Below are 21,206 nucleotides of genomic sequence, written 5' to 3' on the forward strand. Positions count from 1 at the left end.
ATGATGGGAACTGTAGTCCAAAACATCTGGAGGGCCGAAGTTTGGGGATGCCTGATCTACACTGAGAATGAAATAGGCTACAGTAAGCCGTGAGTTGAGTTTAAAAGCTGCTCTAATGAATGATTAATGAACAGTTTATGGTTTCAGACCAGGTATGTGGTTATTTCCTCTTTTTACTGTATATAATGTTGTAATTCTACACATTAGGTCTTTAGTCAGTTGGTGGGTGGGTGCAATGGCTCTCACATATGAAAAACTGAAGCAGGATTCCTTTTCAGATGTTCCATTTTCTGAAAGCAGAACTTTATCAAAAAATCTTTATCACAAATGCATGCCCCAAATTTCTTATACCATTCTTGCTCCGTCACTTTGTCAGGGGCTGATCTGGATTGGAAGATTGGGGAATGCAATCATAGGGAGATCAGCTCCTAACAGAAAAGGGGGAATATTCGCCACCACCACCCTGTTTCCAGAAGCAGAGAGACATGCAGACACAGAGACTGCTCAGTTGAGAGAGGAGCTACCCAGCTACGAGACAGTAGCTAAGCAACCAGTATGGAGGGAGCAGCTGGGCGATACATCAATAGAGAGTGGGGAAGAACGCCCTCCCTCCCCCTGAACTCATAGATTTGAGCGTGTCAGAGAACAGAGGAGATGCAGGGGGGGAGGAACTTCCTGTTGGCACACTTCTTGCTGTGAAAGTGGGGAGGAGTCAGAGTAGGCAACTGATATCCTTGCAGAGGGTTCCTGTTTGTGCTTCCAACACAATGCTGTAATAAAAGGACAATAAATCTACCATATGCTCGTTAATTCTTATTGTTGAGCTACCAGAAGGGAAAAGGAAACTCCCATACTTGACACACTTGTTTTCTTGTCCTCAGTCTCATATGCACAATTCTTAGTAACATCACACTTTTGTGGGGTATTTTTGGTTACAGTTCCAGGGCACTATGATCCTGAATTGAAAAGAAAATATCTCAAGAACAGTCGTGACCAATACAATTTGTATAATAAATATCAAGGAAATGAAGAACAATATCCTAGTTTCTAACTTTTACTTATCTTTTCCTCAGAATTCAAAATCAGTAATGAGGGACTCATCAATATCTCAGAAGAAATGTATGACATGAACTACTTCCTTCTACTTCCTTCTTGTTAAGTGTTCCTTGTTGTTCAGCTCAGGCTTCATGATAATTATATAGCATTTCGGAAAAAAGATGCAAGCTAGTAATCCAGCACTAGAAGCTATGATGGAGAAGATCTCCACAGCCACCATGTGTTTTCCCTTTGTGCTCAGATAAGTAGGAACAAAAGAGAGCCACACACTGCAAAACACCAACATGCTGAAAGTGATGAACTTGGCTTCATTAAAAGTGTTGGGCAAAGACCTAGCAAGAAAAGCCACAACAAAGCTGACAAGAGCCAGAAGTCCCATGTAGCCAAGAACAAAATAAAACATAAGGGCAGACCCTTCATTACATTCAACCACAATTTCTTTAGATAAAGTGTCCATGGCCAAATGTGGGAATGGGGGAGCAGTACAGAGCCACACAGTACAAAGAGCTCCTTGAATGAAGGAACAGGAGAAAACAATAGAAGCTGCCAGTCTTTTCCCCACCCAGTTCCTCATCCTGGATCCTGGTCGTGTGGCCATGAATGCTAAAACCACAGTGATAGTTTTTGCCAGCACAGAAGAAACAGCCACCGTGAAGATGATGCCAAAAGCTGTTTGCCTTAAGAGGCAGGTTACTGTTTGAGGTTTCCCAATAAACAGGAAAGAACAGAGGAAGCAGAGCAGGAGGGCAATGAGCAGAGTGTAGCTAAGCCCTCGGTTGTTGGCTTTGACAATGGGAGTGTTGTGGTATTTAATGAACATCACTAGCACCAAAGCTGAGAGCACAGAAAATGAAAGTACAATAAAAGCTAAAGTGATGCTCAAAACTTCATTGTAAGCTAAAAAATTTAAAGCCTTTGGTAGACATCCATCTTGGTCTCCATTTGGATACTGATCTTCTGGGCATTCAATACAATTGTCCATTCCTAGAAAAGAGAGAATGCATTATGTTGTGGAGATGATGATACATCCATCTCTGAAACAAGTACATAGGTTTCTCTGAAGTACCCTTGAAAAGCAATATTTACAGTTCTATAGAATGGTTCTTACACATTTTCAGTATTTTCAGTATGGGGGCCATGATCCCTCATGAGTAATCTTTTTGGGCTTCATTCCAGTGGTAGGTGAGGCCAGAGACAAACTTAGTTACATTAGGAGGTCAGAATAGCTGGAGAAACAGATGTAACCCTTACATTTATATTTATTCTGGCTGTGCTAAGTTCAAAGGTTTCTACACATAGACACATCTCCATCCTCCATCTAGACAAGCAAGAGGCATTTTCACAATTGAAGGGCACATTCTAGCCAGGCAAAGCAACCATGGAGGACATGAAGGTAAGTTGATGACAGTGATTATATGCGGTGAGGAATATGGCTTGGGGAGAGGGCACAATTTTGATAAGAGTCCCAGGATCTAGATAGCACTCCTCCCTTTGGCCTTTGTTAAGCTGAATTCATACACAGGAAGGACAGTATGTGCAACCTCACTCTCAAATCCCCCCCCACACACAAAGAATTGTTCAGTGTCTAGTGAAATAGTTCATTATGAGGTGTGCTGTTAACATACCCACCCTTTAATACAATAGTTAACATTGCTGAGTGTATTGTAAAGTTACTAATATATACCCACAAACCTAATTTAATATTTACAGAAGTTAAGGAAAGTCTAAGAACACTCATTTTAATATGATAATATGGTGGACACTTACCATTTTTGTTAGAAATCTTCCCTTCTGGACATGGGTCACAATCATAGCAACAAAACTGCTCCCCCTCTTTCTTTTTTCTAACAGAACCTGGACGGCAGTTGTCATTACACACTGAAGAGGGAGGCGTCTGTGCGTGAATGCAAGACAGGATAAGCTTAGAGCATGCTTTTAATGTACAACTTGCACTAATGGAATCAGGAAAGCACATTCATATTTTCATGGTCTCATAACATGCCTCATAAAGTACACAAAAGAGAAGACACCCACTAGTCTGGTTCTGTGTCCATTGGTGCCTTGTAAAGGCAAAAGATTTACAATATATGACGGCTCAAGCTAAATATATTAATTGGGTGAATGCAATTGATGTGCATATCTTAATAAATGTAAAGGGGGGGCACAAGTGAGCATTAGCTGAGTGAGGTGAGAAAAATCATCTTTTTTCTCTATGTGGTCATAATGTCACCCCATCCCAATACACTATTTGCACTGGAAATGAAACAGCCCTTGACACTAGGGAGGCAAGAAATTCCATCTTAGCACATGGCCAAATAGCTTTAAAGACCTAAAAATTGAATAAATAAATGAGTAATCCAGGATTGCTCCTGGGTCAGTCATTACTTATGGGTTTGGTCCCCCCCCCCAGCTAGAACCAAAAGTCAGACACTACCTGGTTAAACATCTTGTGCCATGTGATGATCTCCTCATGAAGAGTAAACTTTTTGTCTGGTAAGGCCCATGAATCAATCCTTCCTACTTTCACCCTCGAGAAAGACCTATTTGGGAAAGTAACCCAGTTTATAATATCAAATCTGCTTTCTAATTCACCTCGCTCATCCAGAGAAACCTGATCCCCAGCACTGTTGTTGAAAGTGATTCTCCTCAAGAAGGGATGAAGCTATAATCAAAGAGGAATAATAACAACAATTCATGCTTCACTCAATTTTCTTTGTTCATTATCATGTAAAATACTGCTACCTGACATTTTCTATCTAAGAGTTAGCCTAATAGTAACATTTAAAAAGATAGAGTAAAGTCAAACAATATAAAACATAAGCAAATATATCAATACAAACCAGAAGCAGCACTATAAGAAGAGGCCTATCAAGGCTGACAACTATCTATGATTCAAATATCATAGGAAGAAGAAGCCCTCTCATCTATCATCTTAACTTAAGCAGAGAAGGGGCAGTGTGAGGCTTCACTTGATTAGACATCACCACAAATAAGGCACTGCTTTGGAAATCAACCCACTGCACTTCAGATGATGAGAAAACACACAGCACTGCTTACACAAATGACCTGAATGGATAGGCAGGTTCAGACAAGAGATACCTGATGCTGTCTTGGTAGGTCTCTTGTTTTACTGTTGCCTGTGGTTACCAATTAGTACATAGTCTGACAGCACACAATGCATCCACCATCCTAAAGGTGAACAAATATGCTCAGTACCTGGATGGGAGACTACTTGTCAATCCTTTCTTAGTTTATGTGACTTTCATGATGGAAGAAAGCACACATCTGTATTCTTTTCTATTGAGTATACAGTGGTACCTTGGTTTACAAACACAATTGGTTCCGGAAGTCTGTACTTAACCTGAAGCGCACTTAACCTGAAGCGAATTTTCCCATTGAAAGTAATGGAAAGTGGATTAATCCATTCCAGACGGTCCGCGGAGTACTTAAACTGAAGCGTACTTAACCTGAAGCAAACTTTCCCATTGGAAGTAATGGAAAGTCGATAAATCCATTCCAGACAGGTCCACGGAGTACTTAAACTGAAAATACCCAAACCGAGGCGTACTTAAACCGAGGTATGACTGTAAATAAATCATCTTTGATCATGCCTTTGTTGTGAGAGGAAACCCCATCAATTTGTAGTGGCTTCCTGTATTTATTTATTTATCTTTCGTAAAGTTAAAAAAACAAACCACTTTTCGCCATCTAAGTCTCAAAGCAGCTTAGAATGAAAAAAATATGCAATATACTACATGTAAAACATATATAAAACTTCACAAATGAAAAAATCTCAGAAATTAAAAATCTCAAAAATGTGAACTCTCTCTCTCTCTCTCTCTCTCTCTCTCTCTCTCTCTCTCTCTATATATATATATATATATATATATATCAAGGAAGCATTCTTGATCCAAAGGCATTCTGAAATGAAATGGTTTTAATCATGCATCTTAAAATCAGTGGGGATGGTCCCTGTCTAACTTCTTGTGTGAGCAGGTTTCCATCAAGTTGGGCCCACAAAACTGAAGACAGAACTCCTTGTTGACACAGGTCATGCTTCAAGCCCATTATTTTAGGAGACTATAATAAAAGAAAGATGTGGGTTCATTCATTCTCCAGAAGCAATAAATGTCTGCCCATGTGCTACTCCAACAGTGTGACAGGAAATGTGTGCATTCCTGCACTACATATATATATTTTCATCCGATAAGAAGAATAGCTGAGAGGTTAGAGCTGGAAATGTTCAATTTTCTGTACCTCATCATCACAGGTCATATTTGGACTTAAAGGTGTTTTGTGATTGTAGAGATGTTTTGGTTATGATGTAATACCTGCCATGGTTGTGGGTTGGGAAGTGCTGTCACCCCTCTTTTCTTGTGATTCAATGAGTACATAGCATGTAAAGCATGGGCTATCACATAAACAGCATTGTATATACTATAGCTTTGAGAAGTCATGCTCATTTCAAAAAATGGTCCAGAAAGGCTGCCTAGCTTTTCCTTCCCTGTGCAAGTTCCATCGCTTTCTGCAGCCACTTGAGAATCTGAAAGTAAGCAGTCAAAAGCCTGCTGCCAGAAGTCCTTTATAAAACCATCTCGATTCAGCGAATGAGGATTTAACGACTGCAGGAAAATTTGGAAACCCTCTATCTGATTGGTGTGAACTGCAAAAGACATGGCTCCCTGAAATACTTCTATACTCCAGCTCCTGTGAAACTGTACTGCTGGAAAGTCCCATTGGGCTGTCATGATCCACACTCTGCCAAGGGACGTCTCGGCCGTCTTATCTCTTTCCACTTGATACAATAAATATATCAAACGCAATATAGACATAGTTTCTGAAAACACGATAATTGTTTTTACTTTAGTGTCGTTAACAAGGCAAAGCCTATCCGCTTCCGCTTGGTACCTCTCCAGTAATTGAGAAAAGTCTGTCAGGGCTGGTGTCCTATCAGTGAAACCCAAGCAGATGCCATTCTGGGAGAGTTTGGGTATCAAGAGCTGTACAAAACTTTCTCCTTTGTCATCATCTGATGTGAAAATTCCAACCCAAGTCCACTGGAAATGAAGTAGTAGTTTGACAATTCCCAAGTACTGATTCTCTTCATTGGGGACCACCCGATAGAGGAAAGGGAACTGGATTTTAGCACTCAGAGAAGGACCAAACAGGAAATAAGAGAGCTACAAAAAGAAATGTATTGTTGACACCAGGTCAATGATTGTGAACTTTCAGAAAGATTGAAAAGAGAGAATAATGTTTCGTCCTCCCTTTATCCATTTCCTCATCCCCCCCCCCCTAAAATTTGAAACTAGTTTTTCTGCATTTCTGGTGCTATTAGCACCAGACTCCCTACCTTCCAATGCTGAGCAAACACAGGGGTGAGTGACATTATGCCTTGAATGCAAAGACGTAGTTTGTAATTATGCAGCATATGCCATAACAATATGCCTCCTCTTTTCTTAAGCATTTTTCTATATACTATATCTGCGAAATATCACATGCTTCGCATACATATCCCACCTGAGGAATCTTATAGATGCTTAAGATGGTGGTCATGTAAAGAGAGGTTTCAGACTCGAGTCCCCCAATAGCACCTATCAGATTCTTCTGCTTGTCACAGTTGTAATTGGGGACCATCCTTTCCACTTGAAAGAGAAGATTTAGGATAGTCTGGTAAGTTATTTTTTCATTGAAGTAGCTGTCATAGATGTGGAATCCCAGTGTAACATTTGGTAAGATCCTGGGATTCTCATTGATCTCTTTGACTGCAAACACCAAAGCCAGGACATGCTGGTAGTTTTTTATCACTACGCTGCAATAAAAATATATACCACATTAAACCAATATTTTAGACCTCATAAATAACTGAATATCTGAGATATCATGAACCCACAAGTCCACACTGTTTTTACAGAGACATCTGTTTTTCTACAGGACATATCTTTAAAAAAAAATTAACATAGAGAGGCAGGCATTCTGTTCATTTTTCTGAAGCTCTGTCCGCATTAAGCAGCACAAAGTTTGTCCAACTTTTGAGAAGGCAGAATTTCCAGTTCTGCCTTCACCTCAAAAGAAATGATGTACATTCATATTTTAGAAACACAATTGATTGTTTTATTCGTTTTCTTTTAACATGTTTGCATATTGATATTGCCCTCTTGTAGGTGACTAAGACAATAAATAAATAATGAAACAAATATATTAATGGTACTGTTATTATATCAACCCCTTTAATAATCTATGAAAGGATACCATTCACTCTGAAAATTTAGCTTATGCTGTAAAAAATACTTTTGGACTGTTAATTTGTCAAAATCATTATGAGTTGTATGAAACTAGATGACTAACTCTAAATTAGAAATGTCTATTAATTCCATTGAATCTATTTGAGTAGGACTAGCACTGGCCATCACCCTATATCTGGAACAAAATAAAGATATGTACATGACAGCAGAGACAGACAAACTGATGATAAAATCAACTAGATATTGTGAACACCATGGAGAAATATATTCTGGCAGAGAAATTGTTGGTGTGTAGAGCTGATAAAAGGGGGTGTGTGGCAAATTGAGAAAGGAACTAACTATCCTCTAAAACATACATGAATGTGTGTGTGTGTGTGTACAGTATGTATGTATGTATGTATGTATGTATGTATGTATGTATGTATATTGCAAGGATCCAGGAAAAGCATATTTTCCTGATATCAAAGAGACATTTCAAACATTATTTACTTTACCCATAGATATCTCACATGGGTAAAGAAAGCCAAAGAATAATGATATACTCAGAACTAAAGAATATGTTAAGGGTCTCATTTCCCCAGAAACCAGAGATGTTCTTATTGAGTATAGTAGAAGGAGAAATAACCAAGAAAGCACTTAGTCTTTTCTTCTATGCAATAGCAGCGGCCAGAATAATTTATGCCCAAAGGTGGAAGGACAAAAATAGTCCTGCAAAAATAGACTGGTAGAATAAGCTAAGAGAATATGCAGAGCTAGCAAAGTTGACTGCAAGGAAAAGAAATCAGAATGAATCAGATATAAAAGAAGAGTGGGAATACTTTGACAAATATTTAAAGAAATAGAACAATCATATAAACTTCCAAGTGGGATTAGATATATAAACAGCAGTCAATATAAGCAGAAGAAGGGTGGTAAATAAAGAGATGCAGCTTAACAAGGACTAAATAAGACCCCACATAGTGATGTGTGTAGAAGTCAGAGTGTAAGATAAACAATGGCAACTGTATAACTCATGTACTAAGATATGTAAAATGCATAAATAAAATATAAATAAATGAAGGAATGGGATTATTATAGCCTGTCTATAAATGCTTTTATATGAAACAAGAAATTCCTTACAGGGGTTCTTCAAAAAGCATTTCATTGGGATGTTGATCAAAGTTCACAAAGTCAGAAAAGGGGAGAGACTGAGACACGATGCTGCCAATGATGAGGTCACCTGACTGAAAATACTCATGTGGAATACGGAGGGGATCATTCATTGTGCAAGTGAAGGGAAGTGTCTTGCAATCACTTAGGGGAAGAAGCACCAACCATACAACCAGTAGCCACAGCAACAAAATCAGCATTGCACCACTCAGGGTGAAGCAAAATCCACTGCTCCGATCTAATTCATTACTGTATAATCAATTTACTGAGTATTCTGGTTCTGCTAGCCAAAAGTGATAGTTTATGGCCCGTAAAAAAAAAAAAACCAGCAGCCTAGTTTGTCCAGTCTGTCACTTCACAGTCTGAAAAAGCCAGGCATGTTTTATATCTGCTTTCATCATGATCGCTTATTGTGAGAGTGGTCACTAAAAAAATCCATGCCATCCTTGGCTAGAAGGCAGATCACCATAATTTTTCATAATTGCAGAGCTCACTAGTAGATTCCCCAAAGCATTCTGTTCACAAGGGACAGAGCAGGTGAAGAAAGGGTATCTGTAGGTGTCATCACACATCTTTTGGTTTATTAATTGAGGAGCAACACCTGGGCTTACTGTGATACTGAGCAAGAAAATGCAACCAAAAGAATTAGGTCTGTGGCGTAAACCATAGAGCAGGGATGAGGAATGCTCTGGAAGTTGTTGGACTGCAGCCACTTCTGCCCCGATCAGTATGGCCAATGCGGCCAATGGTGAGGGAAGACAGGTGCTGTAGTTCATTCATATCTGAAGGGCCACAGGTTTTCTGTTATTGCCCTAGAGAAAGTGGAAAAACCTGGGATACAAATGGCAGTATGAATGATGCCTTTTCTCTGTTCCCCTGCATAGGCTTACAATTGTGCAGTCTTCTGGCTGCTTGCAATATATATTAAGAAACTTCCTCTGTCATTTTGATATTACATGAGGTTATTTTTATGAGGATTTAATGAATCACATTTTATATTCAAAGGATTATATAATCATTCTCTGTAAGCATGTGATGGTTCCATGTATGTGGAAACATACCTGTGTGGCCTGCACTGCAAACATCCTTGCACCATTTATTTTCACCACTATCCCTGAATGATTGTTAACTGTGGAAAAATTCAAGTTCAAGCAATTTTTAGTTTGTATTCCACACTGTTCTAATGATTATGCTCGCCTTGTTGGCATCCCATGTTTCAAAGAGTTACTGGTAACGGTATAGATCTCATAAGTGCCAACTCCCTGGGGTGACCAAGTACCCACAAAATTCTCCATGAAGGGGCGGGGCACCACAAATTTCAGTGCCAGGGCCATGCATGTTGCATGGCACTCATGTCCCCAGACACCCAGAATCGCGGGGCCAAACTGGCACTCTTGGCGTCCATAAAATGCAGGCAGTTCTATCTACGGTGACAGCAACTCTCCAAGACTTCTATGGAAGGTCTTTTTTTTTAACCCTAGGCTTTGGGATCTTTTTCATTGAACATGAGCTTTAACCTCTGTGAATTATTTGATGTACTGCAGTTCCTTTACAAATATCATAATCCTCTCTGCCAATACCAATCATTCAGGCATTATAAATCTGCTCATATCCTCTTCCCTCACAGATGATGGTGATGGGTGGTGGAAAGTTTTCTTTCCATTCTCCATCAACTGGGAGACTCGGGTGCTTTTCTCATGGGTGTAACTTTGACACATAATAACCAATTTAAATGGCATTTGTGGAAACCTAAATGTAAAGCGAAAGTAATCCCAAATAAAACCATAAATGGTTATTGTAAGGGTGATTCCCTACATGGAGCCAGCCCCCATCATCCTCATCAAGTACAGAGAGCACCAGAGGGATGCAGGAAGACGCTTAGGGATGCTGCAAAGCCAGGGCACCGCTGAGGGAGGAAGTTGAAAGGGCATCACTCCTTCCGGCGCCAGAAGTAAGGAGAGCACCACAACGCAGGTTAAGGGGGCGGCGTTTCGGGGTGCCCAGACTACATTGCCGGCGTACAAACAGATGTACACCATTGCCGGATTCTGATTTGGGATGAGAGGTCATGTTTTAAGCTGTCTCTACACTGTAAATAAATAGCACAATAAACGTCTTTGAAGACAAACTGGACTCAGGCGGAGTTATTTTAGAATAGCCACAATGACCCTCTGACAGTTATGTTTATTCACACTCACAAAAAACCCATCAGATGTTTGTTTCATTCTACCTGCCATTTCAAATGTTAAGCAGTTTTTTTTTAGAAAGTCGGGTTTTTTAAAATAAATAAATAAAATGACTGCAAAAGGTACATTGAGGGAATATTGCATATATCTCTGGAGTTCCGTTATGTGTCCAATGGACCCCTGCTCAAGTCAGGTGGAGACAGCCCTGGATCATCAGGAGAAAAACCAGCACAGAATTCCAAACCAGTAAAGAGGAACTCACATCAACATCTCAGAAGAAATATGTGACCCAAACTACTAACTTCTACTTATTTCTCTTTGCTAGGTACTTCTTGTTGTTCAGCTCAGGCCTCAGTAAAATTATATAGCATTTAGGAGCAAAGATACAGCCCAATAAACCAGCACTAGAGGCTAAGATGGAGAAGATCTCCACAGCCACCATGTATTTTCCCTTTGTGCTCAGGTAAGTTGGCACAAAAGAGACCCACACACTGCAAAACACTAACATGCTAAAAGTGATGAACTTGGCTTCATTGAAAGTGCTGGGCAACTCCCTAGCAAGAAAAGCCACAGCAAAGCTGACAAGAGCCAGAAATCCCAGGTACCCGAGAACAGAATAAAACATAGGGACAGACCCTTCATTACATTCAGCCACAATTTCTTTAGCCAAAGTGTCCATGTCCAAATGTGGGAACGGAGGAGCAGTAAGGAGCCACACAGTACAAAGAGCTCCTTGAATGAAGGAACAGGAGAAAACAATAGAAGCTGCCAGTCTTTTCCCCACCCAGTTCCTCATCCTGGATCCTGGCCTTGTGGCCATGAATGCCAAAATCACTGTGGTGGTTTTTGCCAACACGGAAGAAACAGCCACAGTGAAGACGATGCCAAAAGCTGTTTGCCTTAGGAGGCAGGTTACCTTCTGAGGCCTTCCAAAGAACAGCAAGGAGCAGAGGAAGCAAAGCAAGAGGGCAATGAGCAGAGTAAACGTGAGGCCACGATTGTTGGCTTTAACAAGGGGGGTCTCCTTGTATTTAATGAATATTTTAAGCACCAAAGCAGTGATCACAGAAAATGAAAATGCCATGAAAGCTAAAGTGATGCTGAAATTTTCATCATAAGACAGAAAGTGTAACATCTTGGGGAGACATCCATCTTGGTCTTCATTTGGATACTGGCCTTCTGGACATTTCATACAATTGCCCATTTCTAGGAAGGAAAAGCCATGTTGACACCTCAGTCAATGAATTTTCCACATAGGCAACAGTCTGAACATAATCTTGCAAAACACACACTGGTTTACCGGTATTTCGAAGAGACTGTGAGAAAGACAACATGTGTGATGCTTCTTCTTGCATTCTGCACCCCTACATAAATAAGGGTTATGAAATAATCCAATAAATTAGTTTTTTATATAATGTGTGGTGTTAGGCCTATAAAACGCCCATCTTTACATAGGGGTTTTAACATTGTGAGTTTGTCATTTAAATCAATGCGAAGCTAAATGAGCCATTGGAAATCAGAGGGATATCATTTGACAATTTGGCAAATACTTGCCTTTTGGATTAGAAATCTTCCCTTCTGGACATGGTTCACAATCATAGCAGCAAAATGGTTCTCCCTCCTTCTTTTTTTTAACAGAACCTGGCTGGCACATGTTATTACACATGGAAAAAGGCAGCACCTATTTATAAATGAGAGGAAGTTGTAGGGGTTAGCAGCAGATTTGTACTGCCTGAATTGCAGGGCAAAGAGGGTCATGGGGGGGGGGGGAAGTACCCCTGGATTAAGTCCTATCAAAGGCAACTATGGGGTTGCGGCACTCAACTCGCTTTCAGGCCAAGGGACCTGGTGTTTGTCAACAGACAGCTTTCCAGGTCATGTGGCCAGCATGGCTAAACCACTTCTGGCAAAACGGAACACCATGACAGAAACCAAAGCACACAGAAACGCCATTTACCTTCCTGCCACAGTGGTACCTATTTATCTACTTGCACTGGCATGCCTTCAAACTACAGTGGGACCTCGACTTACGAATTTAATCCATTCCGAATGCACACTCGTAGGTCGAAAACTTCGTAAGTCAAGTTTCCCATAGGAAAAGCCGTTTCCCATAGGAATGCATTGGAAACAGAAAAATTCGTAAGTCGAGGAAACCGCATTTAAAAATTCGTAAGTCGAGGAAACCGCATCTAGCTGCGAACGGGTTTTCCGTTCGGATGTCAAAAAAATCATAAGCGTGCGGCCACTTTTTCTGCTTGTAAATCGAAAACGTCGGATGTCGAGTACTTCGTAAGTCGAGGTCCCACTGTACTAGGTTGACAGGAGCTGGGACATATCAATGGAAGCTCACCCTGTTGCAGGGATTCGAACCCCCAACCTTCTGATCGGCAAGCCCAAGAGGCTCAGTAGTTTAGACCACAGCGCCACCCACTAAGAGGAAGTAAAAGGCTAGTACATATTAGGGGTTAGCAGCATATTGGGACTGCGTGAATTGCAAGACAAAGAGGATCATTTGGACACAGTTCTCACATGCCCAGATTGAAGGTGTATGCAGTTGGATTATAACTCCCGATTTCCTGCATCACTCTGAACTCAGGTGCTGAAAAAGTGTGCCATTTTTAAAACAATGCCTTCACAAATGCTTGAATTGGGAAAGACTAAATTTTATGCTATGAATGGAAATCTTAAACTACATTTTCAAATGTTTATTTCAAGAGAAAATGTGCTTAAATATATACATCAATATGTGTTCATGGAGCTTTACACTACTGCAGATTAATGTGTGAACTAGGCAGAATAAACAAACATTACGCTATGGCCGAGATATAGTTTCTCCCGCTGCACCCCTTCCCTGTGGGCATGTATAAATGTATAAATTAAGGATTCATTCTAGACTATTAATCAATGAGGTTTCATAACCTTAAATCAAAAGTCAGGTCCTACCTGGTTAAACACATTGTGCCATGTGATGATCTCCTCATTAACGGTGAACTCTCTGCTTGCCCATGGATCTATCCTCCCTACTTTTACCCTCAGGAAGGATCTATTTGGGAAAGTAAGCCAGTTCATAATATCAAATCCACTTTCTAATTCACCTTTCTCATCCAAAGACACCTGGTCCCCAGCACTGTTGTTAAAAGAGATTCTCCTCAAGAAAGGATGGAGCTATAATTGAAAGAGGTAAAAACAGCTTTTAAAAATTATAGAATGGGAAACAATATTTTTGTGTGTGTGTTTCTTCATCCAACTTTCTTTATTTTCCATCGAATATAAACTACAGTAGTAACTCGGGTTACAAACGCTTCAGGTTACAAACACTTTGGGTTATAAATTCTGCTAACCCGGAAGTAGTACCTCCGGTTGAGAACTTTGCGCCAGGATGAGAAAGGAAATCACACACCGGCAGTGTGGCAGCAGCGGGAGGCCCCATTATCGAAAGCGCACCTCAGGTTAAAAACGGTTTCGGGTTAAGAACAGACCTCCAGAACGAATTAAGTTCCTAACCTGAGGTACCACTGTACTGATATCATCAAGAATGAATGAAGCTAAAATTGAAGAGGTAAAACCAGGTTAAAAAACATTTAGGGCAGGGATAACAATACAACTATTTTTACTCCATCCCTCCATTTGTTTTATTTATTACCGTATTGGCCTGAATATAAGCCACTCCTTTAAAATTCAAAGGGAAAAAAAGAAGGAATAGACAATACCCGAATATAAGCCATTTCCTTAAAGTTCCACAGGCACTCACACCCGTTCTGTTTTTTACCCCATGTCTGCTTCAGCAGCGATATTGTAATAGCCAATTTTTGTAAGGTAGCAAATTTAAGCCGCACTTTAACTTTTCATGGTAAGAATTTGGAAAAAGAAGTGAGGCTTATATACAGGCCAATACGGGATTTTGAGCATGATGAATACTCATATCCCACCTTTATATCTTTCAAGAGGCATAAGACAACTTAACCATATAAGCACATTTATGAAAATTGATAGTACATTCCAATGTGAAGATTCAGTTCAGACCCTGACTCAGTGCTTTGCAATATAGCCTGGTTCAGCTTGAACTGATATGGAAGGTTCCCGATTTTACTCAGGAGAGAAGAGATGTCAGCTTCATTTTCCCTTCTTCCATATACTACTGGTGAATCAAAGAAACAGCTATAACTTCTTTCTTCTCTACAAAAATAGAAGTTTTTTTATAGGAAGGGTAGTCCTTCCAGAGTTGCCAGAGCCACTACAAGCAAATAAGACCTAGGGTTTTCATGCTAGAAAACTCTAAAATGTTATTATTTGACCTAAAAGTAACTGACATGTATTTTGACATGTATTTTAATATGTAACTTTATTTTCCAATGAATAATTCAACTGCTCATTTTATTTAGATTTAGATTTTTTTAAAGCCAACTTTTTTAAACCTCTATTTTATATTTTATGCAAATGGTCTGTTAAAATATTTTTCATTCAAATTTTTTAAAGAGAAAAGAAAATTGCATACTTTACATAGCATAATAAACGAATAATAATCTGAAAAGAGCGAAGAAAAAAACAAAACAATACAAAAACCCTACAATAAAAAAAGAAGAAAAAGGATTACATTTAAAATTCACTTCCAATCATTTATGTATCGCTTCCATTTATATGGCCTCTTTAACTTGCTATTCTCTTTAAACAATTATATCTAAATTCATTCAATAACCTATATATACTTATCTCGCCTCTTGTATAACTCAGTCTAGACATATCACTAAATTTGTTTTTATATTCTCTTTTTCCAAAAATTCTTCTACAAATTTCCACTCAGCCTTTATTTTTTGCTTCAGGATATTTCTAATTGTTGCCGTTAACTTCATAAATTCATAAATTCATAAATTCTACCAATTTAACTTGCCATTCCTGGATTGTCGAGAGATTCTCCCCTTTCCACTTCTGTGCTACCAATATCCTAGCTGCCGCAGATGCATAAAGAAAAATATTTTCTCTGTCTTTTGGTATATTTTCGAGGGTCATACTTAGAAGAAAGGCCTCTGTTTTTTTTTCTCAAATGTAATATTCAGCATTTTTTCCATTTTTCATAAATTTCATTCCAAAACTCAGCTAGTTTGATGCACTTCCACCAACAATGATAAAAAATCCCCACTTTTTCTTGGCATTTCCAACACTTATCCGTGTTGGCTTTATATATTTTTGCAATTTTTCCCGGCGTCAGATGCCATCTATACACCATTTTTAATATATTTTCTTTTATTCCTATACATGCTGCAAACCTTGTATTTACTCTCCATAACTTCTCCCATTGCGTAATGAGTATTGGCCTGCAAATGGTTTAGGGATTCCTTTTTACAATCAAGCAGTGATCAAATTCTATTCATTAAAAAAAATCAGCTCCCGAGATGCAAATAATGGATTGCCAGCATCAAGTTGTATGTCTCCATCAGATCCAACTGGCAGCATCTATACAGAAGGACATATTTATTTTTTTGTGAAAAAAGAAGGTTCACCGAGGCTTTGTAACCAGGAAACATTTCACTTTGTGCAGTGTTCTTAACTGCTTGGGATACAGTGGTACCTCTGATTAAGAACTTAATTCGTTCCGGAGGTCCATTCTTAACCTGAAACTGTTCTTAACCTGAAGCACCACTTTAGCTAATGGGGCCTCCTGTTGCCCCGCGCCACCGGAGCACGATTTCCGTTCTCATCCTGAAGCAAAGTTCTTAACTTGAGGTACTATTTCTGGGTTAGCGGAGTTTGTAACCTGAAGCGTTTGTAAGCTGAGGTGTTTGTAACCCGAAGTACCACTGTAAAGTGGAATGCATGAATTCACTATAAAGATATACTGACAAAGAGAACTGTGAAGTTAAAGCTGGATCTACAGAGTTGTGGTGTCACACAATGCTCAAACTTAATAATGATGCACATCTTATTTTCATGCCTCTCAAGATGAGATGCTTTGATTAATGAGTTATTACCTGCCATGGTTGTGAGTTTGGAAGTTCTGCCACTGCTTTGTGCTTCAGATTCAATGCATACATTGCATCTAAAGCATGAGCTAAGACATAGACAGCATTGTATATACTGTAGCTTTGGGGAGTCATGCTCATTTCAAAAACTGCTCCAGGAAGACTCTCCAGTTTTTCCCGCCCTGTGCAACCATCACTACTCTCCTCAGACGCATGGGAATCTGAAAGTAAGCACACAAAAGCTTGCTGCCAGAACTCCCTGATAAAACTGTCTCCATCTGGTGAATAAGGATTCAAAGACTGAAGGAATTTTGGAAATTTGTCTATCGGACTGCTGTGGACAGCAAAGGACAAGGCTCCCTGAAAGACTTCTATACTCCAGCTCCCGTGAAACTGTAGTGCTGGGAAGTCCCAGTCAGCTGTCAAGATCCACACTCTTCCTAGAGATGCCCCTGCCATATTTACTGTTTGTATGTGATACAGCAAAGATATCATATGAAGTACAGGTGCAGTTGCTGCGTATACAATAACTGCTTTTGTTCGGGGGTGGTTAACAAGGTGGGCCATGTTCCCTGTACTTTGGTCATCATCAAGTAATTTGGAAAAGTCTGTCTGGGATGGCATTGTTTCTGTGAAAGCCAAACAGAAGCCATTCTGGGAAAGCTTTGGTACCAAGGTCTCCACAAAATTCTCTCCTTCATCGTTGCCTGATGTGATGATCCCAACCCACGTCCACTGGAAATGCAGAAGTAATTGAACGATTCCATGGTACTGATTCTCCTCATTGGGAGCCACGCGGTACATGAAAGGGAACTGGGTTTTAATATTCTGAGGTCCAAATAAGTAGTAGGAGAGCTATTTAAAAAAGATGAAAAAGTATTGCTGAAACCAGATCAGAGGTTAATTGTGTGTTCAGAGAGGACACAGTTGAGAAATATTTATTTTGTCCTCTCTGCCTCCATTTCTCTCCTTGCTTCTAACCTACATTTCCCACCTAGATTTATTTGAACATATCTTCAATTGAGGCCATTCTGAATCCTATACCATGGATCCTGGATTCATCTTACTCTAGTTTTCCCCTGAACTGCTTTGAGGTAGGTAGGTAAGTAGGTAGGTTTGTTTGCTTGCCTGCTTTGCCATTCAACTGGTGTATCAATTTTATGAAATAAATAAATAAAATAAAAAATAAGCCATGCAGAGAAGAAAAAGTTAAAAGTTACCATGAAACCTTACACTACCTTAAAATGCCTGATGGAATAAACAAAAGTATTTGTCATGGGCCTGAAATTCAGCAAGCTAGAATTGGTAGTTGCAATTCCCCTCTGTTCAATCTTTACATTAAATAGTTATATACATAGGAACTTAATAAATATGTAGCAATTTTGAGAAGGATGTAACTCACATTTTGGTCATATATATGGATTATTGGTAGAATTATTGTTCCATAAATTATTGTTATCTTCATAAATCTTCAACTCTGGCTTATACTTAGGCGTGATATTCAACTACACTTTACTCAGACTAGACATACTTAAATTAATTCTCCTAGCTTAGTCATGTTAGCTACTTTCAATGGAGCTACTCTGAATGAAATTTAACTGAATGTAACCCTAAATTATTCTTATATTTAAGTTACTGCTAAGTTTGCATATGTATATATCTATCTGCTTTGCTTTAAATAAATCTTTCTAATTTATTTTATTTTTTGTTTAATTTGGGTCCCTTTCAGTTTACAACAAGAGCACTGGAGAAAGTTCAAGGGAGCTAAATGTCAATAACCTATTTTCTGCTTGTGCTTTACAGTTAGCATTAGGCAGAATGTGCCACAATAACTACACTACTTTCATTTTGTTTTGCAAAACCCTGCATGCCTCACATACGTACCTGAGGAATCTTGTAGATGCTTAAGATGGTAGCCATGTAAAGGGAGGTTTCAGAGCCAAGACCCCCAATGACACCTACTATATTATTTGGTGTATCACACCTGTAGTTGGGGACCATCCTTTTCACTTTAAAGATAAGTTTCAGGGTAGACTGATAAGTCATCTTTTCACTGAAGTAGCTGTCATAGATATGGAATCCCAATGTAACATTTGGTAAAATCCTGAGATTCTCATTAATCTCCTTCGCTGCAAACACCAAGGCTAGGACATGCTGGTAGTATTTTGTCACTGCACTGTAATGAAAGCATAGACCACAATCCCATTCACATCAATCTCCTAGAACTCATGCATTGCTTTCCATGTCCACATTGGTCTTGCACAGCCATTTGATTTTTGGTGTGTGCATCATCATAGCTACACTGTACAACATACACCTTTACAACATACACATCTTCAATGGAAATTGTAAACAAAAATAGGTGGGTTTTAAACTTATTTTTATAATATTGTTATTCATTGATTTACCAACTAAAGGTAGGGCATGTTTGAAATATGGAACAGGAAGAGACAGAGTTTGCCACCATTTAGATATATTATAAACTGTTCATGTTTCTGGAGCACTATTCACAATAAATATGATAGAGTTTGTCATATTTTGTGAAGGCAGCATTGTGTCAAAGGAACCATCACTTCTTCGGTTTGTTCATTTTTAATATTGAGAATGTACATAAGATAGTGAAAGGAATCATGAAAGGAAGACTTGTGGAAAATAACAGTAGTAGTAAGAATTAACAATAATTTTGTATAGTTTCTATACAAGTACTAAAATATATCTGGAGCAAAATACAGACAGGAGAGGAATGTATGACATGAGATGGAGAGGTCAGACAGATGTTGTGAAAGCCATAGAAAAATGTAGAAGTCCAATACAATACAAGCAGCACGCAAGGGCACCAGATTCAATCAAGTTTCAATCAAGTATTATTAGTACAAAAAGAAAACAATAAGAGAACCATATACAAACGCTGACACAGAAGCCAAAACCAAACATCAAGCAGATAGCATATACAAATAAATACCAAAAGGCAAACCAGTCTTTATGGTCTTTGAGGCTATGTAGCGGCCAGCAAAGTGGCAGCAGGTCGAACGAAGTGTCAATGATAGACAGGCTGCCGGCGTTTTTCGCCTGTTCCGCCCATATGACGGGCTTCTTCAGTAGTTTCTCCTTCTACTTGATTGAATCTTGTGCCCTTGCATGCTGCTTGTATGGTATTGGACTTTTGAAGAAATTGGCAGCATTAGCCCATTATTTCAGTTTTTGTTATAGAAAAATGTAGAGCAGCAGAGAAACTGGTGGACTTTAGATCTGAAAAAGGATTGTTCATACTCAGAAATCACACACTTGAAGTCAATGGACATATTTTTTTAAAAAATCCATTTATTCCAATGGGTCTAACTGAGTATGGCCCAATGTGGATATCCCCTGTCTTTCTATTATCTAACTATGAGATAATTATAACTTGCCCATAATTTTTTTATGGGAAACACAAAATTCCTTACAGGACATCTTCAATAAACATCAAATTGGGGTGTTGCTTGAAGGATATGGTGTCAAAAAAGGAGAAGAACTGAGAAGAAATACTGGCAATGATGAGGTCACCTTGCTGATAATACTCATGTGGGACCTGGAGAGGATCTCTCATGTTGCAAGTAAAGGGAAGGGCCTTGCAGTCAGTTAGGGGAAGAAACACCAACCACACAATCAATAGGCACAGCAACAAAATCAGCATTGCAAACATAAAGGTGAATCCTTCTTATGTTACAAAATCTACTGCTTCGGTCTAATTTTACTGCATACAGTATCTGCCCATTAAGAGCAAGCTATCACAGTTTCTCTAGATTCTGCCAGTCAATGGTGGTACTTTACAGACTATAAAATTCTGAGTGGCACTGCTTCTCCAGTCTGTCACCCTGCAGTCTGTAAAACACAGGCCCATTTTATACCTGTTTTCTTTATGATTGCTCTTTTTTAGAGTGGTCACTGGAAATACATGCCATATGTGGTAAGGAAGAGGATCACCATAATTTTAAATAATTACAGGGTTCATAGAGAAGAGAACAGCTGAAGAAAACAAGTTTATTATATGTAATTTCATATCTTTTTTCCTTTTTGAGTCAGCTGCAGCACTTGGGCTTAGTGTGACATTGAGAAAGAAAATGTACAGTGGTACTTGGTCTTACGAACGACTTGACAACCGAATTTTTCGACTTACGAATGGGGCTAATGGCTAATGGCCGCACGCTTATGAATGTCTTGACATCTGAAAGGAAACCGCGGCGGTTTTAGATAGGGATTTTTCGACTTACGAATTTTTAGATAGGGTTGCTTCGACTTACGAATTTTTCCGTTTCCAATGCATTCCTATGGGAAATTGTGTTTCCAATGGCTTACAATTTTTTACTTACAAATTTTTCGACCTACAAAGGTGCCTTCAGAACGGATTAAATTCGTAAGTCGAGGCGCCACTGTATACTGAAGCATTCAGTCTGGGGATGAATCCCTAAAGCATGGATGGGAAGCTTAGAACTCCGCAGATGTTGTCGGACTCTCATTCCTATTATCCCCAACCAGTATGGCCAATGGTAAAGTATGATGGGCATTTCCATCCAGTAATATTTGGTGGGCCACAGGTTCCCCATCCCTGCCATCGAGAAGATGGGCCTGCTGAT

The 21,206-nt window shown here is 39.2% G+C and overlaps 1 protein-coding gene and 1 pseudogene across 1 annotated transcript; both read right to left on the reverse strand.

The window, feature by feature from the left end:
- Positions 1 to 968: 968 nt before the first annotated feature.
- LOC148683913 (vomeronasal type-2 receptor 26-like) lies at positions 969 to 8,563 on the reverse strand. Its single transcript, XM_088654654.1, has 6 exons — positions 8,421 to 8,563; positions 6,577 to 6,868; positions 5,388 to 6,236; positions 3,491 to 3,718; positions 2,824 to 2,950; positions 969 to 2,040 (listed from the first exon to the last, which is right to left on the reverse strand). The coding sequence occupies exons 1-6, from the start codon at positions 8,561 to 8,563 to the stop codon at positions 1,142 to 1,144; spliced, it is 2,538 nt and encodes an 845-aa protein (XP_088510780.1). The 3' UTR covers positions 969 to 1,141.
- A 1,470-nt stretch (positions 8,564 to 10,033) lies between these two features.
- Positions 10,034 to 20,179, reverse strand: LOC148683914 (vomeronasal type-2 receptor 26-like; annotated as a pseudogene).
- Between the last annotated feature and the right edge of the window lie 1,027 nt (positions 20,180 to 21,206).

Source organism: Zootoca vivipara, chromosome 12 (assembly GCF_965207765.1).
Source record: "Zootoca vivipara chromosome 12, rZooViv2.hap1.1, whole genome shotgun sequence".
NCBI lineage: Eukaryota > Metazoa > Chordata > Lepidosauria > Squamata > Lacertidae > Zootoca > Zootoca vivipara.